The 25,017-nt window shown below is 48.7% G+C and overlaps 1 protein-coding gene across 1 annotated transcript; it reads left to right on the top strand.

The window, feature by feature from the left end:
• The first annotated feature begins 42 nt into the window (after positions 1-42).
• Positions 43-14,103, top strand: LOC311513486 (low molecular weight neuronal intermediate filament-like). The gene is made up of 4 exons (XM_084615360.1): positions 43-838; positions 7,910-8,227; positions 9,301-9,425; positions 11,378-14,103. The coding sequence occupies exons 1-4, from the start codon at positions 128-130 to the stop codon at positions 11,631-11,633; spliced, it is 1,410 nt and encodes a 469-aa protein (XP_084471486.1). The 5' UTR covers positions 43-127; the 3' UTR covers positions 11,634-14,103.
• Positions 14,104-25,017: the final 10,914 nt, after the last annotated feature.

Genomic DNA, 25,017 nt, shown 5'->3' with positions numbered 1-25,017 from the left:
GGATTGGTGTTTGCGGGGCTATATAAGGGGAGAGCCGGGCGCATTGTCCTCCCCCCATTTCTGTGCATCACCCACCCAGCCTCAGTCCCTTCCCTGCCTGCCTCTTCCCCCCCAACCCAGCCTCACCATGAGCTACAGCAGCGACCTGCTCTACCCACCCTCCTCCTACAAGAAGATCTTCGGGGAGTCCCCTCGCCTCTCCGGCAGGGTCTACAACAGCTCAGCCGCTCCCCGGGCTGCCGGCTACCGCGCCCCCCATGCCAGGGCCGCCGCCTCCTCCTCCTATCGCAAGCTGGCCGCGCCCGGCTCCGTGGACCACCTGGAGCTGCTGTCCCAGTCCAGCGCGGTGAGCAACGAGCTGAAAATCGTGCGCACCAACGAGAAGGAGCAGCTGCAAGGGCTCAACGACCGCTTCGTGACCTACATCGAGAAGGTGCATCAGCTGGAGCAGCACAACCGGCTGCTGGAGGCCGAGGTCTCGCTGCTGCGCCAGCGCCAGGCGGAGCCCTCCCGCCTGCAGCAGCTCTACGAGCAGGAGATCCGCGAGCTGCGCTCGCAGGCGGAGGGGCTGCGCCACGAGCGGGACGAGGCGCAGCTGGAGAGCCAGCGGCTGGCGCAGGGCCTGCAGCGCCTGCGGGAGCAGTGCCAGGAGGAGGCGCGCCGGCGGGAGGAGGCCGAGCTGGCCCTGCGCGAGTACAGGAAGGACGTGGACCACGCCACCCTGGCCCGGCTGGAGCTGGAGAAGAAGGTGGAGGCGCTGCTGGACGAGATCGCCTTCCTCCGGAAGGTGCACGAGGAGGAGGTGGCGGAGCTGCAAGCCTCGCTGCAGGATGCGCAGGTACCGGCGGCCTCCGCGCCTGCCCCTGCCCAGCCCTGCGCTCCCCTCGCCGCCTGCCCCTGCGCTCCCCTCGCCGCCTGCCCCTGCCCAGCCCTGCGCTCTCCTCCGCCCCTGCGCTCCGCTCCCCTCGCCGCCTGCCCCTGCCCAGCCCTGCGCTCTCCTCGCCGCCTGCCCCTGCGCTCTCCTCGCCGCCTGCCCCTGCCCAGCCCTGCGCTCTCCTCCGCCCCTGCGCTCCGCTCCCCTCGCCGCCTGCCCCTGCCCAGCCCTGCGCTCTCCTCCGCCCCTGCGCTCCGCTCCCCTCGCCGCCTGCCCAGCCCTGCGCTCTCCTCCCCCGCGCTCCCCTCCCCGCCTGGCCCCGCGCAGCTCTGCCCTGCGCTCCCCTCCCCGCCTGGCCCCGCGCAGCTCTGCCCTGCGCTCCCCTCCCCGCCTGGCCCCGCGCAGCTCTGCCCTGCGCTCCCCTCCCCGCCTGGCCCCGCGCAGCTCTGCCCTGCGCTCCCCTCCCCGCCTGGCCCCGCGCAGCTCTGCCCTGCGCTCCCCTCCCCGCCTGCCCCTGCCCAGCCCTGCGCTCCCCTCCCCGCCTGCCCCTGCCCAGCCCTGCGCTCCCCTCCCCGCCTGCGCTCCGCTCCCCTCCCTGCCTGCCCCTGCCCAGCCCTGCGCTCCCCTCCCCGCCTGCCCCTTCCCCTGCGCTCCCTTCCCCTGCGCTCCCCTCCGCCCCTGCGCTCCGCTCCCCTCCCCTCCCCGCCTGCCCCTCCCCTCCGCCCCTGCGCTCCGCTCCGCTCCCCTCCGCGCCTGCCCCTGCGCTCCTCTCCTACTGTCCCTGCCCAGCGCTCCCCCCCCCACGCTGCTCTCCCCTCCCCTCCCAGCCTGCCCAGCGCTGCGCTCCCCTCCTGCCACTGTGCAGCATCCCCCGGCCCTGGCCACCTCTCCCTGCGCTTCTCTCCCCCTGCCCCTGCCCAGCCCTGCCCTGCCCTAGCCTCCCCCTACCTCGCTGCGCTCCGCTCCCCCCCGCCCCTGCTCAGCATCCCTCTGACCTTCTCTCCCTGCACTCCAATCCCCTGCCCAGCCCTGCTCTCCCATCCCCCGGACACCTCTCAGCCCTGTGCTCCCCTCCCCCTGCCCCAGCCCAGCCCTGAACTCCCCTCTCTCTGCACTCCCTGCCCCTACCCTTCCCTGCGCTCCTCTCCCCTCCTCCCTCCCGCTGCCCAGCCCTGCTCTCTCTTCCTCTCCCCTCCCCTCTGTTCCTGCCCAGCCCCCTGTTCTGTATCCCCCCACAGACCAACACTGCTGCACTGCGGTCTCTCCCCCCCACCCGTCCCTGCCCAGCGCAGCACTCCCCTTTCTGTATCCCGCCTTCCCAGTGCTCCCCTCCCCACAGGATGCCAAACAGCAGCCTCCCCAGGGTGGCACATACCCCCAAGGGCTCGGTGTTCACCTCCAGGATTCAACCACCCCAGACCCCCTTCCACCGCCTGCATCCCCAGGTGCCCAGCGCCCTTCTCCCCTCCGCATGCCATGTGGATAGGGTTTGCCTTCGCTCACCCCCAGTATCCATCGCCTCCTAAGGTGTGCTACACACATGCACCCCTCCTTCTCTGTGCTGGATAAAGTCTGTGCTATACACACACATGCATCCCTCCTGTGTGCTGGATGAGGTGTGTTATACACTCCAATTTCCTCGCTTCTGTGTGTGCTAGATGGATAGGGTGTGGCATACACGCACAATACTGCCCTCCTCCTCTATGCTGTGCATCACACCACTGCCCTCATCCCCACCCCATAATTTTATACTTCCATAGGCTGAGCATATAGGACTGTTACATACACTCCCCCTATTCTCTTCCTCTTACATATGCTGAATGGATCGATTCTAGATCCTTTGCACTGGGCACAAAGCTATTGCGGTCGGTCGTTGGAAGGTTATCTTCGTTAAGGCAGACATTTGACTGGCTCCCCTTATGGTGTTGGATAGCTACAGGATGGAAAGGCACTGTGTGCCGGCATGATCCCAATCCTCCTTCCCTATATTGAATGGGTAATAGGGTACTTACATCTTCTGCTTTTCTGATTTACATTGTATTTGGCATAAAGTCGCCTGGAAGGTTAAATCAGCACCGGATCTCCTTTGTGTTGAGTATTGGATTGTCTCACATTAGGCTATTGGAAGTGTGATTCAGTTCTTTGAATACCATAGCAAACTGTACCTTGATTGGTCCTGCTTCGAGCAGGGGGTTGGACTAGATGACCTTCTGGGGTCCCTTCCAACCCTGATATTCTATGATTCTATGATTACATTATTGCTAAGCCCTGCTGGGAACATAGCATCCTATGCTGCAGCGCCATGGGTACAATAGGTACCTCACGCCCACCCTGCAGAGCACACACAATGCCCATCTTTGTGCCTGAGCCATGTGCTAGGGGAATGAAAGGACCGAAGCTTAGAAAAGAAGGAAAGCTCGGTCCTGGCTTCATTCATCCGTCTGCGTTTCAAGTGAAGTCGTGGGACTATTTCCGTACGTGTTGGGAGGAAAGAATGAAGCCTGCTTAATGCAAAATGTAGCTAACCCACGTTCATTCTCTGATGCACACGAGAATAGCGGTTATCCTAATGAGCTTGTTATATGGAGGTTTAACGGGCAGCTCAGTGACAACTCTTTTGTCATGTAGGTTTCGTTAATGTCCACTTTTGCAAGGTATTGCCGGACAAATGTTAAACTGCATGTAAAGGTATTAAAACACCAGATCCATAAGGACAAACCCGGAGCAGCTTAGTGAAGCGGCTTTAGAGCTACAGTTGCATTATTGATGGAAACGGATGGCTCTCCTGAGCACTGAAATCAATAGCTGGTGCCGAGGTATTGTAATGCAGCCTTGATTATCCAGCTGGAATCATAGAAACATAGGGCAGGGAGGGAGTTGAGAGGTCATCAAGTCCGGCCCCCTGTGCTGAGGCAGAACCAAGTAAACGTAGACTGTCCCCGAGAGGTGTTTGTCCAGCCTGTCCATTGGAGGTTTTATGATGGGGACTCCACAAGCTCCTTTGGAAGCCTGTTCCAGAGCTTACTACCCTTAAGCCTGGCCTACACTGAGGGGGGGATGGATCTAAGATACGCAACTTCAGCTACGAGAACGCACGTATCTTAGATCGACTTAGAATCGCTTACTTTGCATCCTCACGGCGCGGGATCGACAGCCGCCGCTCCCCCGTCGACTCCGCTTCTGCCTCGCGCCGTGGTGGAGTTCCAGAGCCGATGGCAGAGTGATCGGGCATCGATTTGTCGCGTCTACACTAATGTGATAAATCGATCCCCATTAGATGGATCACTACCCACCAATCTGGCGGATAGTGTAGACGTGGCCTTAGAGTTGCTGCAGATTAAGCCCATTATGTCTTGTCCTGCCTTGCACATGAAGAACAATTGATCACCATCTTCTTTATAACATCTCTGACCGTATTTGAAGACTGTTATCAGGTCCCCCCTCAGTCTTCTTTTCTGAAGACTAAACTTGCCCAGGTTTTTTAATCTTTCCTCATAGATCAGGTTTTCTAAACTTTTGTTGCTCTCCTCTGGCCTCTCTCCAACTTATCCACATCTTTCCAAAAGTGTAGCACCCAGAATTTGACACAGTGCTCCAGCTGGGGCCTCACCAGTACCGAGTAGAACAGGACAGTTACCTCCTGTTAACTGCATCACACCATTGTCTCCTGTTCAATTTGTGGTCCACTACAACCCCCATACCCTTTCCAGCAGTACTGCCGCCAACCAGTTATTCCCCATCTTGTAGCTGTGCATTTGATTTTTCCTTCCAAAGTGTGGTTCTTTACACTTTTCTTTCCTGAATGTCATCTTGTTGATTTCAGACCAATTCTCCAATTTGTCAAGGTCACTTTGAATTCTAATCCTGTCCTCCAAAGTGTTTGCAACCGCTCCCAGCCTGGTGTCATCTGCAAATTTTATAAGCATGCTTTCCACTCCATTATGCAAATCATTAATAAAAATATTCAATAGTTTCAGACCCAGGATTGACCCCTGTGGGACCCCACTGGATACACCTTCCCAGTTGGATAGTGAACCATTGATAACAATTCTTTGAGTATGGTCTTTCAATCAGTTGTGCACCCACCTTCTAGTAATTCCAGCTAGACTACATTTTGCTAGTTTGCTTATGAGAATGTGATGTGGGACAGTGTCAAAAGCCTTTCTAAAATAAGGATGTATCCCATCTACTCCTTCCCCCTATCTGCTGGGCCAGTAACCCTGTCAGAGAAGGAAATTAGGTTGGTTTGGCATGATTTGTTCTTGACAAATCTATGCTGGTTAGTCCTTGTAATCCTATTATCCTCTAGGTGCTCACAAATTGATTGTTCAATAATTTGTTCTGGTATCTTTTCAGGTATTAAAGTTAGGCTGACTGGCCTATAATTTCCAGGGTGCTCTTTGTTGCCATTCTTAAAAACAGATCCTATGTTTGCCCATTACTCTGGGACCTCACCCATCCACAATGGATTTTCCCTGAGATGTCATGAGGGATGCAGAATACGTTCAGATGACCAAAGCTTTGGCTAATGAAGGGGAATTTTCATTTAATTTATGCAGAGGAAGGTTGGTTTTATGGCTACAGCGCTGGACTGGGATTTGAGATGAGCTCTGCTACAGATTTCTTGGGTGACTTTGGCAAGTCGCTTAGTCTGACCCTGACTTAGTTTCCTGTCTGTAATATCAGGACAGTACTCTCCCATTCTTTGTCTCTCTAGATCATAAACTGTCAGGGGTGGGTAGGGAATGTCTCAATCTTTGTATGTACAGTACTTAGCCCATTGGGGCACGTAGATATAATTGTGATAATACCACAAATAGATTTTTTGGAGGGGGGGCTAGGCAGAGAAGGGTACAACTCTGGATATAACAGGGAAATTTGACTATGGCTGCAATAATCAAGGTTGTGCTGTATTCTCAGAGTGCGTTAAAACCTAGAAATATGAATCTTCTTCCACTTTGTTCTCTTCCTTGCTTGTTTTGCTTGTTCCTCGGACAGCGGCGTTCAGTCCCTCCTTAACTGTGCTACTTGCAGTAAATACATAAGTTTTAGTGCTTTGCTAGATTGGAGCCAGGGGGCTCTGCACCTTACAGGATCAAGCCAGCATAATGAGGCCACTTCAGCCTTGGAGTTGCATCTGCTTACACTACAGCTGACTTTGACCCAGTACATTCCTGAATACATGAATATTTGAACTTCTCCTAGACAAGGAGCTGAAGCAGATTTCATTTAAAGGGGGACTTTCCCATACATTTGCAATTAGAGGTTTGATTTCACTTGTGATACCCCCCCCCCCCGTGTAATGGGGTATTAATGATACTGGCAAATGCCATTCCTTTTGCAGATTTGCTACAATGTCCTTTGTTTGCAAGGTTAAACTCCACTTCCGGAATGCCATTCATTTCTAATACATAACTTACCTTCATACATAGGACTAAATCCATTGAGAGAGTTTATTCCATATTCTGCGGTCCATGTTCCTCAGTGAGGAACTTCACTGGCTGTATTATAATGAATATGTGCAGGCATCTGATGAGCAAACCCTAAAATGAGCTCCTATATCATGGCCATAATCCACCATCTGTATGAAAATTCACTGACAGACCAATAACTTTCTGGCTTTCCTAATACTTTGCAGCATATGGCCCTGGGGGTTGTGGAAAACTTTCAGTGGGTAAAAATCTGTAATCTGCAGAGCTACAGAAAATGCAGCAGGCCCTGAGGGCTGGACTGAGAAAGCAATGCATTGTGTTTGCCCACAGTTCTGTCATTTTCCTCCATCAAATGGGGAAGCAATAAACCAGTTACATTTGCTCATTTAGATTCAGATTGAACACTGACCGAAGGCCAGCACTATACAGAATTATGCGGAAACACTGGATAATTTAAATAAATGAGTCCTTTCACTCTTGGGTGGTGGTACGGTAGCAATATGGCAACACTTAGCAGAGCTGTGTGAAGGATCAAAAAAGAACTTTAATATAAACTATTTTGCTAACCGAACCTGCACAACTTGTATGTCTAAAATAAATGCTGTACCTGTCAGTCTTTGCTCCTCTGATGCATTTCTCTGAACCCAGGTTAATTTGCTCTGTTTGCTCTGAGATATTGGTCAATATCTATCTCTACCAACCTATCTACCTCCCTCCATACACACCCTTTCTTTCTCTACGCACAAGAGAGAGAATGTCTGTCAATGCAGCTATCTAGCTATACCTGTCCATCTGTGTCTTTTGCCTCTCTGGTCTTTCTGCATACATATTTACTCACCGTGTATGGCTATATAGGCACTGGGCAGAGGGCATGGCGGATGATGAGCTGGTATAAATTGACATCGCTCCACTAACTTCAGAGGAGCTATGCAGATTTACACCAGCTAAGGATCTGGTCCCATACAATTTTGTATTTTATAGCTATGCCATATCACACACATGTGGAGGTGAGGGTTCTGCAATGTTCCCCCGTCTATGTGATAGTCTGTCATGCACCAGTGACTGCCCGCTTCCTGTCCACCAATCCATTTCGTTAGGACTTATTCCTGCCCCAAGTATCTGAATAATTTGGCTAGCTGCTGGGGAAACCCCACAGGGGCAATCAACATCTCCCCCTGCCCTCAGGACTTCCCGTGACGGCAGATGAGCTCCAGGACCGTGCATGCCTGTGGAGAGAAGAGCCGTGTAGCACTAAATCCCCGACTTCATTTCTACCTTTTCCTTAATTCAAAGAACCTCTGTATTGGGACTGCATGGTGCTGGGCTCCACCGCTCACAAGAGGTGTGGCCCTCCATATGGGAGCCCTTCATCCTCCAGCTTGCTCCATGCAGAGGAAACACAGCTGTTCTATTGTGTCCTGAGCCCTCTGGCTCTGCATGGGGGACAAGGGGAAGGATCTGAGCCTTCATTCAGGGCGTACAGCCTAGGATGGCAGGGAACAGCCCCGAGCAGCTTCAGTGTCTGTATTCCTATCCGTTTCCCCAAATTTCATGCTGTATGCTGTATGTGGGGTGGGGTCCCTTCCTTCTGTGCCTTCTCCAGGTCTCGGTGGAGGTGGACGTGAGCAAGCCTGACCTCACGGCCGCCTTGAAGGAGATCCGCATGCAGTACGAGGTCCTTTCCGCCCGGAACCAGCAGTCCGCCGAAGAGTGGTACAAATCCAAATTCGCCAACTTCACCGAGGAGGCGGCTCGCAGCAGTGACAGCATCCGCCAGGCCAAGGAGGAGATCACGGAATACCGGCGCCAGCTGCAGGCCCGCAACATCGAGATCGAGGCACTGCGGAATGCCAACGAGTCCCTGGAGAGGCAGCTGCAGGAAGCGGAGGAGAGGAGCAATGGGGAGATCCATAATCTGCAGGTAGTTGACACTTGCCAAAAGACACTGGCTTCTTATTTGTTTCCAGCTCAAGAGCTCACTCGCAGCCCTACGCATCAGAGACTCAAGTGGTAAAATGCCAGATATGCATCTAGCAAAGATTATCCTGGGGTTTTGTCTTTCCTGATAGCTTGTGCAGGCCACGCTTTTGGGTATGTTTGCGCTGGGAAGAAGACCGTCCTTACACAGAGATGGGATGTACTTAGCAAACCTTGCACTGAATGGTAGGGGGAGAGATTATGTTAGTAGCATTTCTATAATATCTCCCGCCTGTGATCTTCAAACACTTTGAAAACATTCATTCGCTACCCCGCCCTCCAGCCCCCGGTGAGGTAGATTGTAAGTATTATTAGCCCCATGTCTCAGCTTGGGAAACTGAGGCGCAAAGCATTCATTGATCTTTGGGGGCCTCTGTTTTTTGGGTGACCACTGTGGGGCTGATTCCCAGAGGTGCTGGCCTCCTCAAATTCCAGTTGTACCTCCCAAATTATTGGACTTGTTTGAAACTGTAGATCTAAGCGACTTGCCCAAAATCAGCTGTGAGCTAACAATCGAACCCAGGAATCCAGGCTTCTAGTCTCGTGATTTGACTATTAGACAAAATAATAATCACATGAACTCCTTTGGTGAGGTACAGAGCTCATTTGCTAGAACAGCAGACGTCTGATGTGCTGGGGAAGGGACCAGCCAAATGAATGTTTGCTCGTATTAGTAAATGTATAGGATCGCTACTGAGATTTGGGACATGCACTGTATAAACACATAAGACAATCCCTGCCCTGAGGAGACTGCAGTTGAAATAAACAAGGTAGAGGTGGGAGGGGAAAGAGGTGAAATGACTTGCTCTGCTCAATCAGCAAGTCAATGTCATAGCCAGGAATAGAAACCCAGTCCAGTCTGAGTCCCAGTCCAGCACTCTAATCCACTGGACCACACTGATTTCTCCTCCTGAGATCAGTTTGAACAACATATCTGGAAGGAGGGGCACTAAAAGCAAATGAGAGGGAACTATTGACATGATCAAAATGTTCTCCCTTCCACTTTTTGTTCTGCAGGAGACTATTAACCAGCTTGAAAATGCTCTAAGGACGACCAAGGGAGAGATGGCTCGCCACCTCCGAGAGTACCAAGACCTGCTGAATGTGAAAATGGCCCTGGATATTGAAATAGCTGCATACAGGTAAAACAATACCAAGAGGCCTTCTTCCCTGGTGGCTTTGGGGATGTTTGATGCTGGCGGTCACACATCTCTGTTTGCGTAGAGAGAAACAAATACCCAGAAACATTGTACCCCTGGATGTTCTGTAATATTGTGTAGCAATCCAGCTGCGCAGTTCTGTAATGAGAAACAGATTTATTGCACCAGATCCCCAGGTTTGGCTCAGGGTTAGAACTGGTCAAAAGTCGCCCGCCCCCCCATTGCTCCTATTTTTACTCCTATCCTCCTCATACACATACACATTTTAAAGTTTCTAGAGATTAGATGATCATAATGGTCCCTTCTGGCCTTAGAATCTATTAGTCTGACCTCCTGCATAACACAGGGCAGAGAACGTCCCCAAAAATAATTCCTAGAGCAGATCCTTTAAAAAAACATCCAAAAAAGAATCCACAGTGATATGTATTAGGAAACCTAGATCAAAATGCCATCTGTCTGTTTAGGTCTTCAAGCTGGGATTTTCAAATGACCGAAGGGAGTTAGGTGCTCGTATTCCATTTTAAACAGGAATATGGTATCCAGCTCCCTTATTCACCTTCGAAGATCCCTGACATATATCCCTGTCATCACCATGTTGCCTGGACACTCGTCTCCATGGCATCTGAGTCGTGCATCACACTCTCGTCAGGGAATACAGAACCCTAAGCCTCTATTACCCTTCTGCCTCGACAAGTGAGAGCTTTGCGGCTGCTAAACTGGGCATCAGCTCCCTGATGCTCCAGTGTGTCTGCCTTGCTAACGAGCTCCTCCAGACTCTGCCAGTCCAAACCTGGCCCTGCAGGTAAGAATCCGTGAAGCCCAGGTCCTGAGTTCCGCAGAGACATCTCCCCGCAGCGTCCACTCCTTCTCTCCGGCCATGCTTAGAAATTATGAAGTTTGCTACCTCTGAAGAGACAGAGCACACACCAGCCTGTTTGGCTGAGGACTAACACATCAATATAACAGTGCTGAGGTGGTTTTGTATAAAACAAGAATAAGTTTAATAAAGAGCACAGATTTAAGTGATATAAGGCAAGAATAAAAGAGAAAAAAGGATTAAACAATACAAAAATAACATGCTTTCTAGTGCCTAAAATTTAATTCTAGCTACATCTTTGCAGAAAACAGTTCCTTGCGTGCAGCAAATTATCAGCAGGGCTCTACCATTTACAGGCTCAGAGGGTGCTGTACCATATGTCCCCAAGTGATGGATAACTAAGGGTTCTTTCCCTTTCTTTTTATAGTCCCGTGAACCTTTGAAGTGTATCTCCATGTAAAGTTTTTCTCCCTTCCTGCTTGTGCAGATGCCAGGCTGTCTCCTTCCTCCTCTGATCAATCTGTTTCTCTGCTTGGCTTAATCACTTGTTTTCCCTTTGATGTAAATGTCTTTCCATTGTCTCTGGCCTCACCTTGCTCAATATGCGTTGGGGATGTAGGCAAACAGCCAAGACAGCATTCCTTTGTCAAGGGCAGGCTGCCTCCAAAAGCCTATTTTAAGAACATATTTCCAGCACACATCTGTAACGCTATCTATGCGACCTGGACATGCACTCCGCGATGATATTCGTGACCAGCGTGTCACCAGTTTTTATCTGATTCCTTCCAAGACACGGTTTGGCTGGATAGTCTGACAGTGGTGTATGGACTCTGCCCATGAAGTAGCTCTTAGGGTCTCAGTAGCCTTCTGTCGATAGTGTGTAGCAAAATGCTGAGCCTGCGGTAAAGGCTGTTCCTTCCTGGGGGCAATGTGCTGATTGATGCCTTGGCCGCTTTCCCATGGGGGGCGGGGCGGGGTGAGGGGGGAGTTCCCATTGCCACAGCTCAATGAAAACTGATCTGGGGAGGATATTTTAGAAAGGAGAAGGCAGGGATCTGAAATCTCTAGCAGCAGCTTCATTGCACCTTTCTTGGTGTTTCCCTCTTCCCACCCCCAGGAAATTACTGGAAGGGGAGGAAACGCGGCTAAGCACCGTCAGCAGCGGGAACACCTTCGGCCTTGGCTACACGTTCTCGTCTAGCCCCTTCTCCGGCGCAAAAGCCTTCTCCACCAGCACGGTCACCGTCAGGAGGGAGGAGAAGCGAGACCTGCAGGAAAGCATCAAGGACCCCAGACTTTCAGAGGAGCCAAAGCCTGCCGAGGAAGATCAGCCCGGAGAAGAGAAGGTCGAAGCCGCCCCAGCCAAGAACTAAACTGGAGTGAAATCACTATGCGCCTCCCCAAGGGGAAAAGGAGTCCCTCACAGGCGAGAGATTACGTTGTGTCCTAATGTAGCCAATTACAGTAACACTGAGCGGCAGCCTTGTCCAGTGGCTAGAGCTCCGGACTGGGACTCAGAGACCTGGGTTCTAGTCCCAGCTCTGCCACTGGCCTGCTGGGTGACCTTGGGCAAGTCACTTCACCTCCCCGTGCCTCAGTTTCCTCTCTCACCGTGTCTATGTAGATTGTAAGCTTCTCTGGGCAGGGACTGTCTCTGGCTATGTGTTTGTACAGCGCCTAGCACAATGGGGCCTTGATCTCCGTTGGAACCTTTGGTGCTACTATAATAATGCTTGTAGAACAAAGGTATGTATGTGCATCCCCTGCCCTCTCCAGGCTAGACTTCCAGGCCCTCATCCCCTTCACACTGCACATGGTGGTAAAACATTCTAGTGACTTCAGCGGGGTCAGAATTGGGCCCCTACATAAGTGTCCAGGGCTTCAGAGCCCTGACCCCTCGCTCCCACACTCTGCAGTGCACCGTTAGCTGCTCCAACCCCTATTCTCTCCGTTGCAGTTTATAGAGTAGGCTCAGGTGAATGGGAGGTTGGCTGGCGCAGCTAGATGCGCAGGGCCAAACCTTGGTCCCTGTTGAAGTGAAATTGAAACTCCCATAGATTCCAGGGGACCATTTTATTGGCCCAAAGCCTGGCAAACTTGGTCCAGTTGCCTGAAAGGGTTGGGAGCCAAAGCCAGTAAATACCCTATGGAAACCAAGTGGGTGTAAATGGTTTGTTGAAAGGCCACTAGACACACCTATTATTCAGCAATAGCTAGAGCAGCATTTCCCAAACTGCGGGTCACCATCCCGAATAGGGACGGAACATCAGCAGATGGCGATCCCTAGTGTTCAGAGGACACCATTTTACGCTGCACAGCGTAACCTCGCACATATGGTGCGTGCAAGGTCACGATGCCCGGAGGGCGCCATTTTGCTCTACAAAATGGCTTCCTCCGCACAGTGAGCCCTCGTATGCACTGCATGGATGAGGTCATGCTGTGCGGAGGATGCTATGTGGCTCTTCAAAATGGCATCCTCCAGGCTGTCTGGAGTCCCGGGAGGAAACAATTCATTAAAATGGGGTTGTGCCAGCAAAAGGTTTGGGAACCCTCACTCTACACCTCTTACACCTTGTTCTGCCTTTCCTGGGTCATCTAGCTATACCAGCAAACCCTTTCTAGTGTAGATAAGGCCATGCATGACAAGAGAAGAGAGAGAATAGCTCTGCTTTAGGGCCAGATTCATTTACTCACACTGAATAGCACCTTACTCCATAAGTGGTCTCATTGGGGGTACTAGCAAGGGTATCAGTGTAAAAAAAAGGGGGGGGTATTAAGAATCTGGTCCTTTGAGATAGATTTTCACAAGAGCACACTTGGCGTGTTTGGTGTTGAGCTTTTCTGCCAATCTGGCCAGGATTTTGGAATTTGCAAATTTAGCCCTTCTTGATTAATAGTGGATTTATAGCTCTTCTTTAAGAAAACAGGATTTCGGGAGCGTAGGGCAGATTGCATCAGTAATATTTTCTGGGAACGGCCATCTGAAGACGTGTAACATCTGAAACAATGAAGATGTCGCGGAAATTCAGGTGCTGTAATTATGATACAGAGAGACGGTCTGTAAACAGTCTATCTTTCAGTTCACATTCGGGTGTTATTTGTCTGTCTCTCCTCCAACCCACGAATGTACCCAGGGGGCGGAAAAGAATTGTATCATGAAAGTGAATGTTCTGTAGAAAGAATTAGCTTGATATTGGGGGGAGGGATAGCTCAGTGGTTTGAGCATTGGCCTGCTAAACCCATGGTTGTGAGTTCAATCTTTGAGGGGGCCATTTAGGGATCTGGAGCAAAAATTGGGGATTGGCCCTGCTTTGAGCAGAGGGTTGGACTAGGTGACCTCCTGAGGTCCCTTCCAACCCTGATATTCTGAATGTAGGGGAGACCGCGATTGATCGCTGGGAACACTAGAGTTCAGCTTGAGGTAGGCTTAAAACTTTAATCTAGAGCTGGTCATAATGCTTCCGAATTTCAAAACTTTGACAGTTTCAGAATTTGACCTTTGAAGGGGAAAAAAATTGGGAAGAAACTTTCTCCCCATTTTTCAGTCAACTGGAGATCGGTCGAAGTGTTGCGTTTCAGAACAGAAAGAGAGAAATATTTCACACCGTTCTTTTGTGAATGATTTGACCACATCAACTTTAGACCGTTACTGAATGCAGATGCCTGGCCTAATCTAGAGTATGTATGTGTTGTGGAATGTAGACTGATCATAAGACAGTGGTTATTGCAAGTGTTCTTTAATAGATATGACATTTTGGATTGAGGTATCCTTTTGCATGAAGCTACCTTTCAGATCATTTGAATGTGACTTTCCTCTTTTTCCATTAAAATATTCTTTGTTTATTTGGCAGTTAAATGAATAGAAAATCGAACCCCCAATAAACAGTGTGTTGGTGTCTGAACAAAAATGTTATTTGCGGCTTGTAAACTCATCTGCATGACATCCTAGGCCCGATCCTCAGTATGTATCTCCATCAATGTCTGTGAAGCTACAAGGATTTCCCCCAGCTGAGGATCTGGTCCTGTATTTCTAAGACTCATTGGTTTAACACATGTGCCATACTCTAGTCCAGGGACCATGATTTGGTTGTTGGCTTTGTTTTTGTCCATTTCTTTCCCCATTTGGAAATACTGGGCCAGATCTTCAGCCGATGTAGATTGGCATAACTCTGCTGCAGGCAGTGAAACCCACTGATTTACACCAGCTCAATATCCGGCTCTGTATTTAAGCCCATTGCAGAATGTCTGAGGTGGGGGTACATTTCAGCAGCAAGTGCAAGGCTTATGCACCGGTTAAGCCTTCAGAATTGGACATATTCTTTGCAAAGGGGTGAGCTTCACCCCTAGGCACCGATTGTGACAAAGGAGTTGGGGTGGGAGGGAACAGCATTCAAACAGAATGAACACAATCTCTATATTGTAACACAGGGCACTCACTTGTGCCAGCCAAGCTTTTGGGGGGCTCTTCTCCATAATGCGGATTACAGGCTGCAGTGTAGTAAGAAGAGCATGTTTTGCTCTTGTTTTTAATTGAATCACGCGGGGGTTGGAGCGGGGGGGTGGGGGAGACGTATAATTTTAAATCACAGAGGGTCGGGGGGGAAAAAAGATTCATGAATTCAAACTAGTTATTTTAACCCCCCAAAATAAGTTGAGAGGTTCTGAAAACTTCTAGCTCCCCCGGGGCAGCTTTTCCCTAGCTGCTTGTGCCACTTTGCTCTTTAAAATAGAGCTGATGATTGCATAATGAACTCATACCACATAGAACTGCCTCGGTACCCAGCAGCGAGCTCCTAGGTTGAAAGGCCTGGTAAATATCCTCCGACTGCCTCCTCTGAAATCTCCAGGGGCTGGATCCAACTCCTCTGGAAGTTTAATGCTTGGAGGCACATCTAATTTTGAGTTAATGGAAAGACTTCCAGGGGCAGATCCTCAGCTGGTGAAAATGGTCCTAGTGCTATTTGGGAGGCAGTGTTGCCTAGGAGATAAAGCACTGCAGTGCAACTCACACGACCTGGCTTCTATTCCCCGTTCTATAGTTGTACCTGTACAAAAACTGGGTGTGTAGCCCAAGCTTTGCTCAGGCTGAGTATTACTTAGAACCCTAAGCCTCAGTGCCGTGTCTCAGGATACAAAGCCAAGAGCATAGGCCCTCTATTAAATTTGCCACCGTTACTTCTCTGCTGTCCGCTCTTCTTCTAGGACTGCTAAAAGGCCCACTTTGTGTGTCATTTCCCCCACTTGTAGAAATGGGAATACTGATGTTATTGTTTTGCCCATCTTGGGAAAGTGCTTTGAGCTCGTCAGATGAAAAAGACTCGGTGGATGTTTGGCTATTGCTTGAATGGCACTTTATACATTGCCGATACCTTACAAGGGCTTGGGCATTGCACTGTGGTTCACTGTGAATGGAATTTCAGTATATCTGATCCCACTGTATTCCTCTCCCCATAAAACCTCTACTCCATCATTTACCGCGGCTGGTCACGCAAACTTTGTCTAGATGCATTCTAGATATGAATAACGGCAATAGCCTTTGGTTGGCCTCTTTATTAGTATAAGTGACTATTAACTGTATTGGATTAAAAACACAGGCTACATGAATAAAAAATCCCTTCAAGAGTTTACTTCCAATAACAATCGGGCACCGGGCACTTTCTAGAAACTAACAGAGCATAATTGAGTGGGCTCAAGTGAGTGGGCTCATTAATCCCCAGGAGGTTATTGCTAATATAATCTGAACATGAAAAAAAAAGTCATAAGGATTTCTTAGTGTGTATTTCTAAAGAGTTAATGCTCTTTATGGTACATTGCCCAGTCTGATCAATTGAATCATTTCCCAGTATTCAGTTAAATAACAATTTCCAGTAGCAGTTATCTTTGGGGTATTTATTGTTTCCTGTGGAACTCAATAAAAAGGATGCGGAACTTTCTGTTAATGAGGCCACTGATTAATTTCATCCTCTGTTTTATTGGATTAAAAGCCTCAGGTACCAAACCATTTCTATTAAAAACGATATGATTTCTACCCTTTATACAGGTTGGTTTTGATAGCTCTAGGCAGTTAGCAGTGGGTAATGCCACACAAAGCTGCTGTTTACCCTAATGACAAGGAAGGCCACGGTGGTGAGTTCAAAAAAGCTTCTGTGATCATGAAATTTGCCAATATTGTGTTATTCAGACATTGCTATCGAGATTATAAGCACTACCATGTGCTGGAGGATAAGAACAGCTGTTTATTTGAAAGTGATAGGTAAGCATTTGATTTAAATTAGACGGCACTACACTAATAATAGGAGGACTTGTGGCACCTTAGAGACGAACCAATTTATTAGTGCGCTGTAGCTCACGAAAGCTGATGCTCAAATAAATTGGTGAGTCTCTAAGGTGCCACGAGTCCTCCTGTTCTTTTTGCGGATACAGACTCACACGGCTGCTACTCTGAAACCTACACTAACAATAGTACTTAATAACTAACAATGAAGTCTGGGATTTTCAAAGGAGACCAGCGGAGTTAGGCACACATTGAAAGTCAATCGGAATTGGGTACCTAAAGCTGTTAGGCCCCATGGGAAGCCCCAAGCAGTAATAGCAATAATCCTTTGCATTTCTAGCAGCACCTTCAGCTCTCAAAGCTTTGGTTTCCCAAGGGCTTTGTTTCTGCCATTTAACTGCCTTTTGGTAAAGCCTGAAAACAGGCAGCGAGTCTGTCAGGGTTTCCCCCATATCCTCTTTGGAAAGGTGCAGAGCTTGAAAACCCTAACGATGTGTATACAAAACCCAGCCCAATAAAGGCAGTGGGAAATCACACAAAGGCTCCCTGCAAGCCAGCTCTTCCCAAGGAGGTAATTGGTACAAGAGCCGAAAAACAAAGCTTTGCGGATGGCTTAAAACACACAGGACCAGGCGCACAAAAGCAGTTAGGCTCCTGACAGCCAGGGACCTTTTAGGAATACAGCAGAGCCTGCTTATAACTTGGTCATAGTGAAATGCTACTTTGTAGTGATGTCCCATGGTGCTTCATGGCATTTCAATGGACTTTGGCTCAGATCTTCAAAGGTACTTCGAGGCGTAACTCCCAGTGGGGAGTTTGACTTTGAGGCTCTGGTTCTTTCATTCCGCTGTGTTCTCATTTCACTCATATTCCACTCTACTAATTCCCTTCCAATAAAGCCATTGGGCAGCTCCTCGTGTAAAGTCAATGGATCAGCTGACGATCTGGCCCATCATCAGCTAGCTTAGCAGTGAAATGCTGCATTCGGAGGGGTCTCTCTTCCTGTGAGCTTGCCAGAAGGACCCCTAAATTTTAGGTCTGTCTATAGTTGCTCCTAGACCTGGTCTATGCTGGGGGCCTGATTCTTTGCTGTTCTCCAGCTTGTGCAGTTACTGACACCCGTGCAAAGCGTTAGCAGATCAGGCTGGTAGTGTTTTCAATCCACATTGCACAGGGGTGAAGGGCTGCACCAGGTATAGGGTGAGAGAGAATCTGCCTCAGAGAAGTTTAGGGAATTCCTCCCCCACCACTGTAGGGCAGGTGCCACTCCACTGCCCAAGCCCTGTCTATGCTCCCAACTGTGGCTTGCATTAGTAGAAGATTTCTGCAAAATTCTCAGTATAGCTGCAGCCCTGGGGAGAGGAACAGCTTTTGTTCCAGATGTTCTCCCCTGGGAGTGAAAACATGGTTCCTCTGAGATGTCTCTACAGTTACCTGCACCCCTTGAGATCTCAAGGAGCCATGAAAAGTCCTGCTACTACTCCCAGCATTATGAGGTGGGGTTGTCAGGTAAGGTCTTTCTTGTTACTATAAGCTCTAAGGGTCTCTTTGTGTGCATGGATAAACTCCAGCTCACCATGCAGATGGCAAAGGCTCTGATCCTGCAAACACTTAAGTATGCGCATAACTTTGCTCTCCTGTAGAGTGTATGAGGGTTATTTACATGATTAAAGTTCCCTATGGGCTTAAGGGTTTGTAGGTTCAAAGTCTAGGGGCCAGATTCTCAAGAGTATTTAGGTGCCTAACCCCCATTGATTCTAATGGGAGTTAGGTGCCTAAATACCTTTGAGGATCTGGACCTAAAGCTTCTGTTAGCAGAGCATTTGCTAGCTGGAGTGGATACAAATGGGAATGGAGGAAAATAACTGAATTGGCTGGTGATTTATTTTATGACTGGGATATAAAATTCTAATTAGTGGCCTACACTTAAAACAATCAGGGGTTAAAGCCCTTTCTGCATATCAACAACACTGTGTGCACTAAACTCGATTTGATTACATGTTTTAATGAGGGCGAGACAATTTAGGAACATAGTTGGAGACTTTGGAAGCAGCGGGGAAAATGCCCTCTGCTAAGGCGATGCTGGGTGCTGTGCAGGAGCAGTGGTGTAATGACTTGGGAGGCTGATCAACATTGTCACCTGTGATTATCAACCTGATTAGGCTCAGCTGCATTTTGCTCAGGCCCTGGCTGTCTGCAGTAATCCTGTCGTCAAGGAGCTGAGCTTAACTCCTGGGGAAGAGAAGGATCCAGCCTGGCTGGCGAGTGAGATGTAACACTGTAGAGTCTGGGTCTATGGAAACTAGGCTAGAAAACCCAGATGCAAAGAAGAGCAGTCCTCTAATGCAGAGGAGAAAATGGCCAGGGAAATACAGGTATCTATGCTTATTTACTAGTCTCTTCCTGGAAGGGTGAGATCAGGGGTGTTCTGCTTCTGTCTCTCTTCTTCTCAAGCTCCACCCCTCATACCACTTGCCTGGCAGCAGAAGTAGTGCAGTCTCTCCTTTATTGCCTGCCTCCTGCAAAGCAGGGGTGGGCATGACTGATGTAGCACCCATAGACAGATGTATCAGTGACACCCCCATCTGCCCAAAGCTGACCCTCCCATGTGCTCCATGCAGGAAGACCTATGCTTGGCACAACCCCACTGAAGTCAGTGGGGCTGTGCATGGCTGCAGGGGGCTTTATGTATGTGCCAGAGCAGGGCTTTAAGTGTACTCAAGGGGATATTTCCAGGGGCAGGTACCTTCCCCTGCATGCAGCTGGCTCTGGGGTGGAATAGAGTGGCTCTTCAGTGATGCACAAGAGTGTTACGCAACGGCTGAGAACAGGAAGTCCAGAATACAAATCGTCCCTCGTGCAAACTGCATGGGGAATTCCAAGGCCAGAAGGGACCGCTGTGATCAGCTAGTCTGAACTCCTGTAAAGCGGAGGCCTTCCCCAAAACCATTTCTCGAGCAGAGCTCTTAGAACAATATCCCATCTTGATTTAAATATTGTCCGTGATGGAGAATCCACCACGACCCTTGGTAACTTGTTCCAGTGGTTAATTACCCTGAAGTGAGCTGTAGCTCACGAAAGCTCATGCTCAAATAAACTGGTTAGTCTCCAAGGTGCCACAAGTCCTCCTTTTCTTTTTGCGAATACAGACTAACACGGCTGTTACTCTGAAACCTAAATAGCTGGAGCTCTTTGAGTCTATCCTAACGGATGTTTTCTAATCCTTCTTGTGGCTCTTCTCTGAACCCTCTGTAATATATCAAGATCCTTCTTGAATTGTGGGTACCAGAACTGGGCACAGGATTCCAGCAGCGGCTACACCAATGTCAAATACAGAGGTGAAATAACCTCTCAGCTCCTACTTGAGATTCCCCTGATCATTCATCCCAGGATCTCATTGGCTCTTGTGTCATGCTGGGAGCTCATGTTCAGAGTCACCACTTCCCAGGATAGAGTTCCCCATCCTGTAAGCATGGCCTGTGTTCTTTGTTCCTAGCAGTAGGCATTTACATTTTAGCCATGTTCAAACACCCATTGTTTGCTATGCGCCCAGTTTACCGAGGGATCCAGATCTCTCTGCATCAGTGACCTGTCCTCAATTCTATGTGGGCAGGATGAAAGAGGGATTTGGTGAGGGCAAGAGGGGTTAAGAGTTTGATGCTTTTTATAAAGGGTGCTATGGGACCTTGACTAAACAAGTGGGTCTGGGGACCTTTGGTTTCAGACTCTTTCAGGAATGATGCTGCTGAGGATTTAGAATCATAGAATCATAGAATATCAGGGTTGGAAGGGACCCCAGAAGGTCATCTAGTCCAACCCCCTGTTCGAAGCAGGACCAATTCCCAGTTAAATCATCCCAGCCAGGGCTTTGTCAAGCCTGACCTTAAAAACCTCTAAGGAAGGAGATTCTACCACCTCCCTAGGTAACGCATTCCAGTGTTTCACCACCCTCCTAGTGAAAAAGTTTTTCCTAATATCCAATCTAAACCTCCCCCACTGCAACTTGAGACCATTACTCCTCGTTCTGTCATCTGCTACCATTGAGAACAGTCTAGAGCCATCCTCTTTGGAACCCCCTTTCAGGTAGTTGAAAGCAGCTATCAAATCCCCCCTCATTCTTCTCTTCTGCAGGCTAAACAATCCCAGTTCCCTCAGCCTCTCCTCATAAGTCATGTGTTCCAGTCCCCTAATCATTTTTGTTGCCCTTCGCTGGACTCTCTCCAATTTATCCACATCCTTCTTGAAGTGTGGGGCCCAAAACTGGACACAGTACTCCAGATGAGGCCTCACCAATGTCGAATAGAGGGGAACGATCACGTCCCTCGATCTGCTCGCTGTGCCCCTACTTATACATCCCAAAATGCCATTGGCCTTCTTGGCAACAAGGGCACACTGCTGACTCATATCCAGCTTCTCGTCCACTGTCACCCCTAGGTCCTTTTCCGCAGAACTGCTGCCTAGCCATTCGGTCCCTAGTCTGTAGCTGTGCATTGGGTTCTTCCGTCCTAAGTGCAGGACCCTGCACTTATCCTTATTGAACCTCATCAGATTTCTTTTGGCCCAATCCTCCAATTTGTCTAGGTCCTTCTGTATCCTATCCCTCCCCTCCAGCGTATCTACCACTCCTCCCAGTTTAGTATAATCCGCAAATTTGTTGAGAGTGCAATCCACACCATCCTCCAGATCATTTATGAAGATATTGAACAAAACCGGCCCGAGGACCGACCCTTGGGGCACTCCACTTGATACCGGCTGCCAACTAGACATGGAGCCATTGATCACTACCCGTTGAGCCCGACAATCTAGCCAGCTTTCTAGCCAGCTTATAGTGCATTCATCCAGCCCATACTTCCTTAACTTGCTGACAAGAATACTGTGGGAGACCGTGTCAGAAGCTTTGCTAAAGTCAAGAAACAATACATCCACTGCTTTCCCTTCATCCACAGAACCAGTAATCTCATCATAAAAGGCGATTAGATTAGTCAGGCATGACCTTCCCTTGGTGAATCCATGCTGGCTGTTCCTGATCACTTTCCTCTCATGCAAGTGCTTCAGGATTGATTCTTTGAGGACCTGCTCCATGATTTTTCCAGGGACTGAGGTGAGGCTGACTGGCCTGTAGTTCCCAGGATCCTCCTTCCTCCCTTTTTTAAAGATTGGCTCAACATTAGCCTTTTTCCAGTCATCCGGGACTTCCCCGGAGTTTTCAAAGATAATGGCCAATGGCTCTGCAATCACAGCCGCCAATTCCTTCAGCACTCTCGGATGCAACTCGTCCGGCCCCATGGACTTGTGCACGTCCAGCTTTTCTAAATAGTCCCTAACCACCTCTATCTCCACAGAGGGCTGGCCATCTCTTCCCCATTTTGTGATGCCCAGCACAGCAGTCTGAGAGCTGACCTTGTTAGTGAAAACAGAGGCAAAAAAAGCATTGAGTACATTAGCTTTTTCCACATCCTCTGTCACTAGGTTGCCTCCCTCATTCAGTAAGGGGCCCACACTTTCCTTGGCTTTCTTCTTGTTGCCAACATACCTGAAGAAACCCTTCTTGTTACTCTTGACATCTCTGGCTAGCTGCAGCTCCAGGTGCGATTTGGCCCTCCTGATATCATTCCTACATACCCGAGCAATATTTTTATACTCTTCCCTGGTCATATGTCCAACCTTCCACTTCTTGTAAGCTTCTTTTTTATGTTTAAGATCCGCTAGGATTTCACCATTAAGCCAAGCTGGTCGCCTGCCATATTTACTATTCTTTCTATCTACTATTCTTTACCTAACACTTTTCATCAGGTGATCCAAAAATGTGTTACAAAGGATTTGTGTTCTACTGCTGGGGAAACTGAGGCATGAAGCAGTGAAGTGACTTGGTCAAGGTCCCCCAGTAGGCCAGTGGCAAAGCTGGGAATGGCACCTGGGTCTCCTGAGTCCTAGCTCAGTGCTCTGTCCACTAGGCCATGCTGCTTTCAGTAGCACACCAAACCACGATACCATGCTGGAGAACTCGTTCACTGTTGACTCACTGGATAGACCGTTCCTTACTGAGACTGGGACTTTTGATAAAGCTTGTATCCCATGGGATTTCAGCATGGAATTCCCTTAGGATCTCTTGCAATTCCCAGCCTGCAACTACAACCCCACTTCCTGAAATAAACTTCAAACCAAAATGGAAGAGAGAATGTGTGAATGGCACCAACGCAGCTCTGCAAGATTTGTGGATATAAATGGCCACCTAATCTGGTAGGCTCAAGAGTTTAACGTGGGTGAAATTGCTGGAAAATAAACTAACCGTAGTGGGGGATCCAGTCCTGAAAATGAGATCTTAAAAGGGTTGTAATTATCCTATGTGAAACAATACTAGCTTTTTGCTTTTGTCTCTGGCTACGGTTTATTAACGTTAGGAAGAGAAATCCTGTCTGTAGGCCTGTTGGATCTGATGCTTGCGTTAATGATTACCAGGATGTTAAATACATTCTAAAATGAACTTTGCAAAGTGGTTGTAAGGAAGTGTGGTAGAAGGCTTAACTGTTACAGTAAATCTCTTTAGGCAGAAGCAGGATGCTAGGAAATCATTAGCAATGTCCATAAAACAGGATCCTGTCACTATTCTATTCTAGTCCTACTTTATTGTCCTTTGAGTCACATCTGGGTGATGCTAAACCAAAGTGAAGGATCCCGACTCATGAAATAAAACAACTGATTTTTGCTGGGTGGCAAGATTTCTAGATTCTATGGGCTATTTTCTGACTCATGGGAATGAGAGGTGCGATAGGTTAGTGTCTTTTTCACATAGTCATGTAGCACTTCATCTAGCTACCATAACTTGCCTTCAGGCTCAGGAAACCAAAATACGAAGAACAAATATAAAGCGTCCATAAAAGAGAGTGTGTATAGTGTATATATACAGTGATTCAGTTTGCAGCATCCTGCATCTGAACTGCTTCACAAAATGGCAGGGAAATTCCTCTGTGTGTAAAGAAGCAGTAGCCAGAAAACACCCAGACATCCTTTTCCAGTTACATAGCTGCCCGCAGCTCAGAATCCCTCTAATCCATCCTTAACCTCCCCAACCCCAGGCCAAAAAAGATCTCCTTGTCATTTCTAATTCAGTCCCTTTGACTCCTTAAGGTATGGCTAAACTGCATTCTAACCCCAGGCTCTGACTCTGGTTTCCACCAAGCCTGCTTTCCATCCACACATAAATCTGCCTGATTTGGGTCAACAAGCACTCAGGACCTAGGTCCCTGCAAGGGCGTGGGTCAGAACCCAAGTCCTGCTCTGACTCTGGTCCATCCCCTGTTATTTTGCAGTGTGGATGCAGCTGAAGCTGCAGATCCTAGCCAAGACTGCCTCGTTCAGGATGGCTGCATTAGCACGGCTGTGAGACATGGGTCCAGCAGTTGGAAACCCGGGTTTACAATGCAGTGTGGACACTCCAGCGCAGGCTTGGAAACACCAAGTCCACGAGCCCAGGTCCCACAGACTCAGTTCACAAAGCAGTGGAGACAGACCCTTAAAGTCAATACCTTTCTGATACTTCTATGTGTATTTAGTCGGCTGCAAAAATAATAATCAAAAAGCACTTTCTCTTGAATTGTTTTGAAGAAAAGAAGCTGGTTGCAGTTTTGGAAAATTGACATCTGTTCAGTGAGAGGCTCGTAGATCCTTAAGGCCTGAAGGGACATTTGTGATCATCTTGTCTGACCTCCTGTATAACACCCAAACCAACAAATCCCACCTTGTCATTCCTACAGTGGAAGAAATCCTTCTTCTCTGCTAGGTGCAGTTGTTTCACCCACAGCCAATAACCTTTCAGAAATGTGGTGAGGGTCAGGTTGCTTTGCAGAGAAGAGAGGGCTTTGATATTTATCCCATTTATGATTGTTGTTTATTTTTTAATACAAAAAAATGGATTCCTGCTCAGCAAGCTCGGGGATGTGTGTGTAAGAGTGGGGAAGGGAGAAATATCACTGAAAGATAGAAACAATTACAGAGGTGATAAAACAGGGGCATGCAGATAATTACACCATAAATCACCAGATCACCGCAAAAGTGAATGGAAATACTGTTCCAGTGTTAAGCAAATGTTACTTAGGGTTTGAAGCCATAGAAAGAGGCTGAGTGGGATTATGTTGGTCAGAAGATTGGAAAGTAGGTGACAAGGCAGGATGGTCTTAGGGTTAAGGCACGGGAGTGGGACTTCTTGTGTGATTTTGGGCAAGTCATTTAATCTCTGTGCCTCAGTTTCCCCACTTAGAGGAAATATTAGGCTAATTTCCCCCCCCCCCCCATCTGTCTGTCTTGTCTATTTAGACTGTGACCTTTTTGGGGCAGGAGCTGTCTCTTATTTATGTGATTTTTACAGCAGCTCGCACAATGGGCCCCTGATTGCAGTCGGATCCTCCAGATGCTACTGTCATAGAAATAATAGTCGATTGTAGAATACAGTCTCTGCCTGCAGACTTTAGATTTGTTCAGTTGGG

The sequence above is a fragment of the Lepidochelys olivacea genome, assembly GCF_965140295.1.
Source record: "Lepidochelys olivacea isolate rLepOli2 genome assembly, chromosome: 26".
Taxonomy (NCBI): Eukaryota; Metazoa; Chordata; order Testudines; family Cheloniidae; genus Lepidochelys; species Lepidochelys olivacea.
This window is presented reverse-complemented; position numbering and strand designations above follow the sequence as displayed.

What these genes read in the sequence shown, in the direction of transcription:
- LOC311513486 (XM_084615360.1), top strand. Translation starts at nt 128, where the DNA reads ATGAGCTACAGCAGCGACCTGCTCTACCCACCCTCCTCCTACAAGAAG. An exon ending in GGGAGATCCATAATCTGCAG is followed by an intron (nt 8,228 to 9,300) that starts GTAGTTGACACT and finishes TTTGTTCTGCAG; the next exon opens with GAGACTATTAACCAGCTTGA. An exon ending in ATTGAAATAGCTGCATACAG is followed by an intron (nt 9,426 to 11,377) that starts GTAAAACAATAC and finishes TCCCACCCCCAG; the next exon opens with GAAATTACTGGAAGGGGAGG.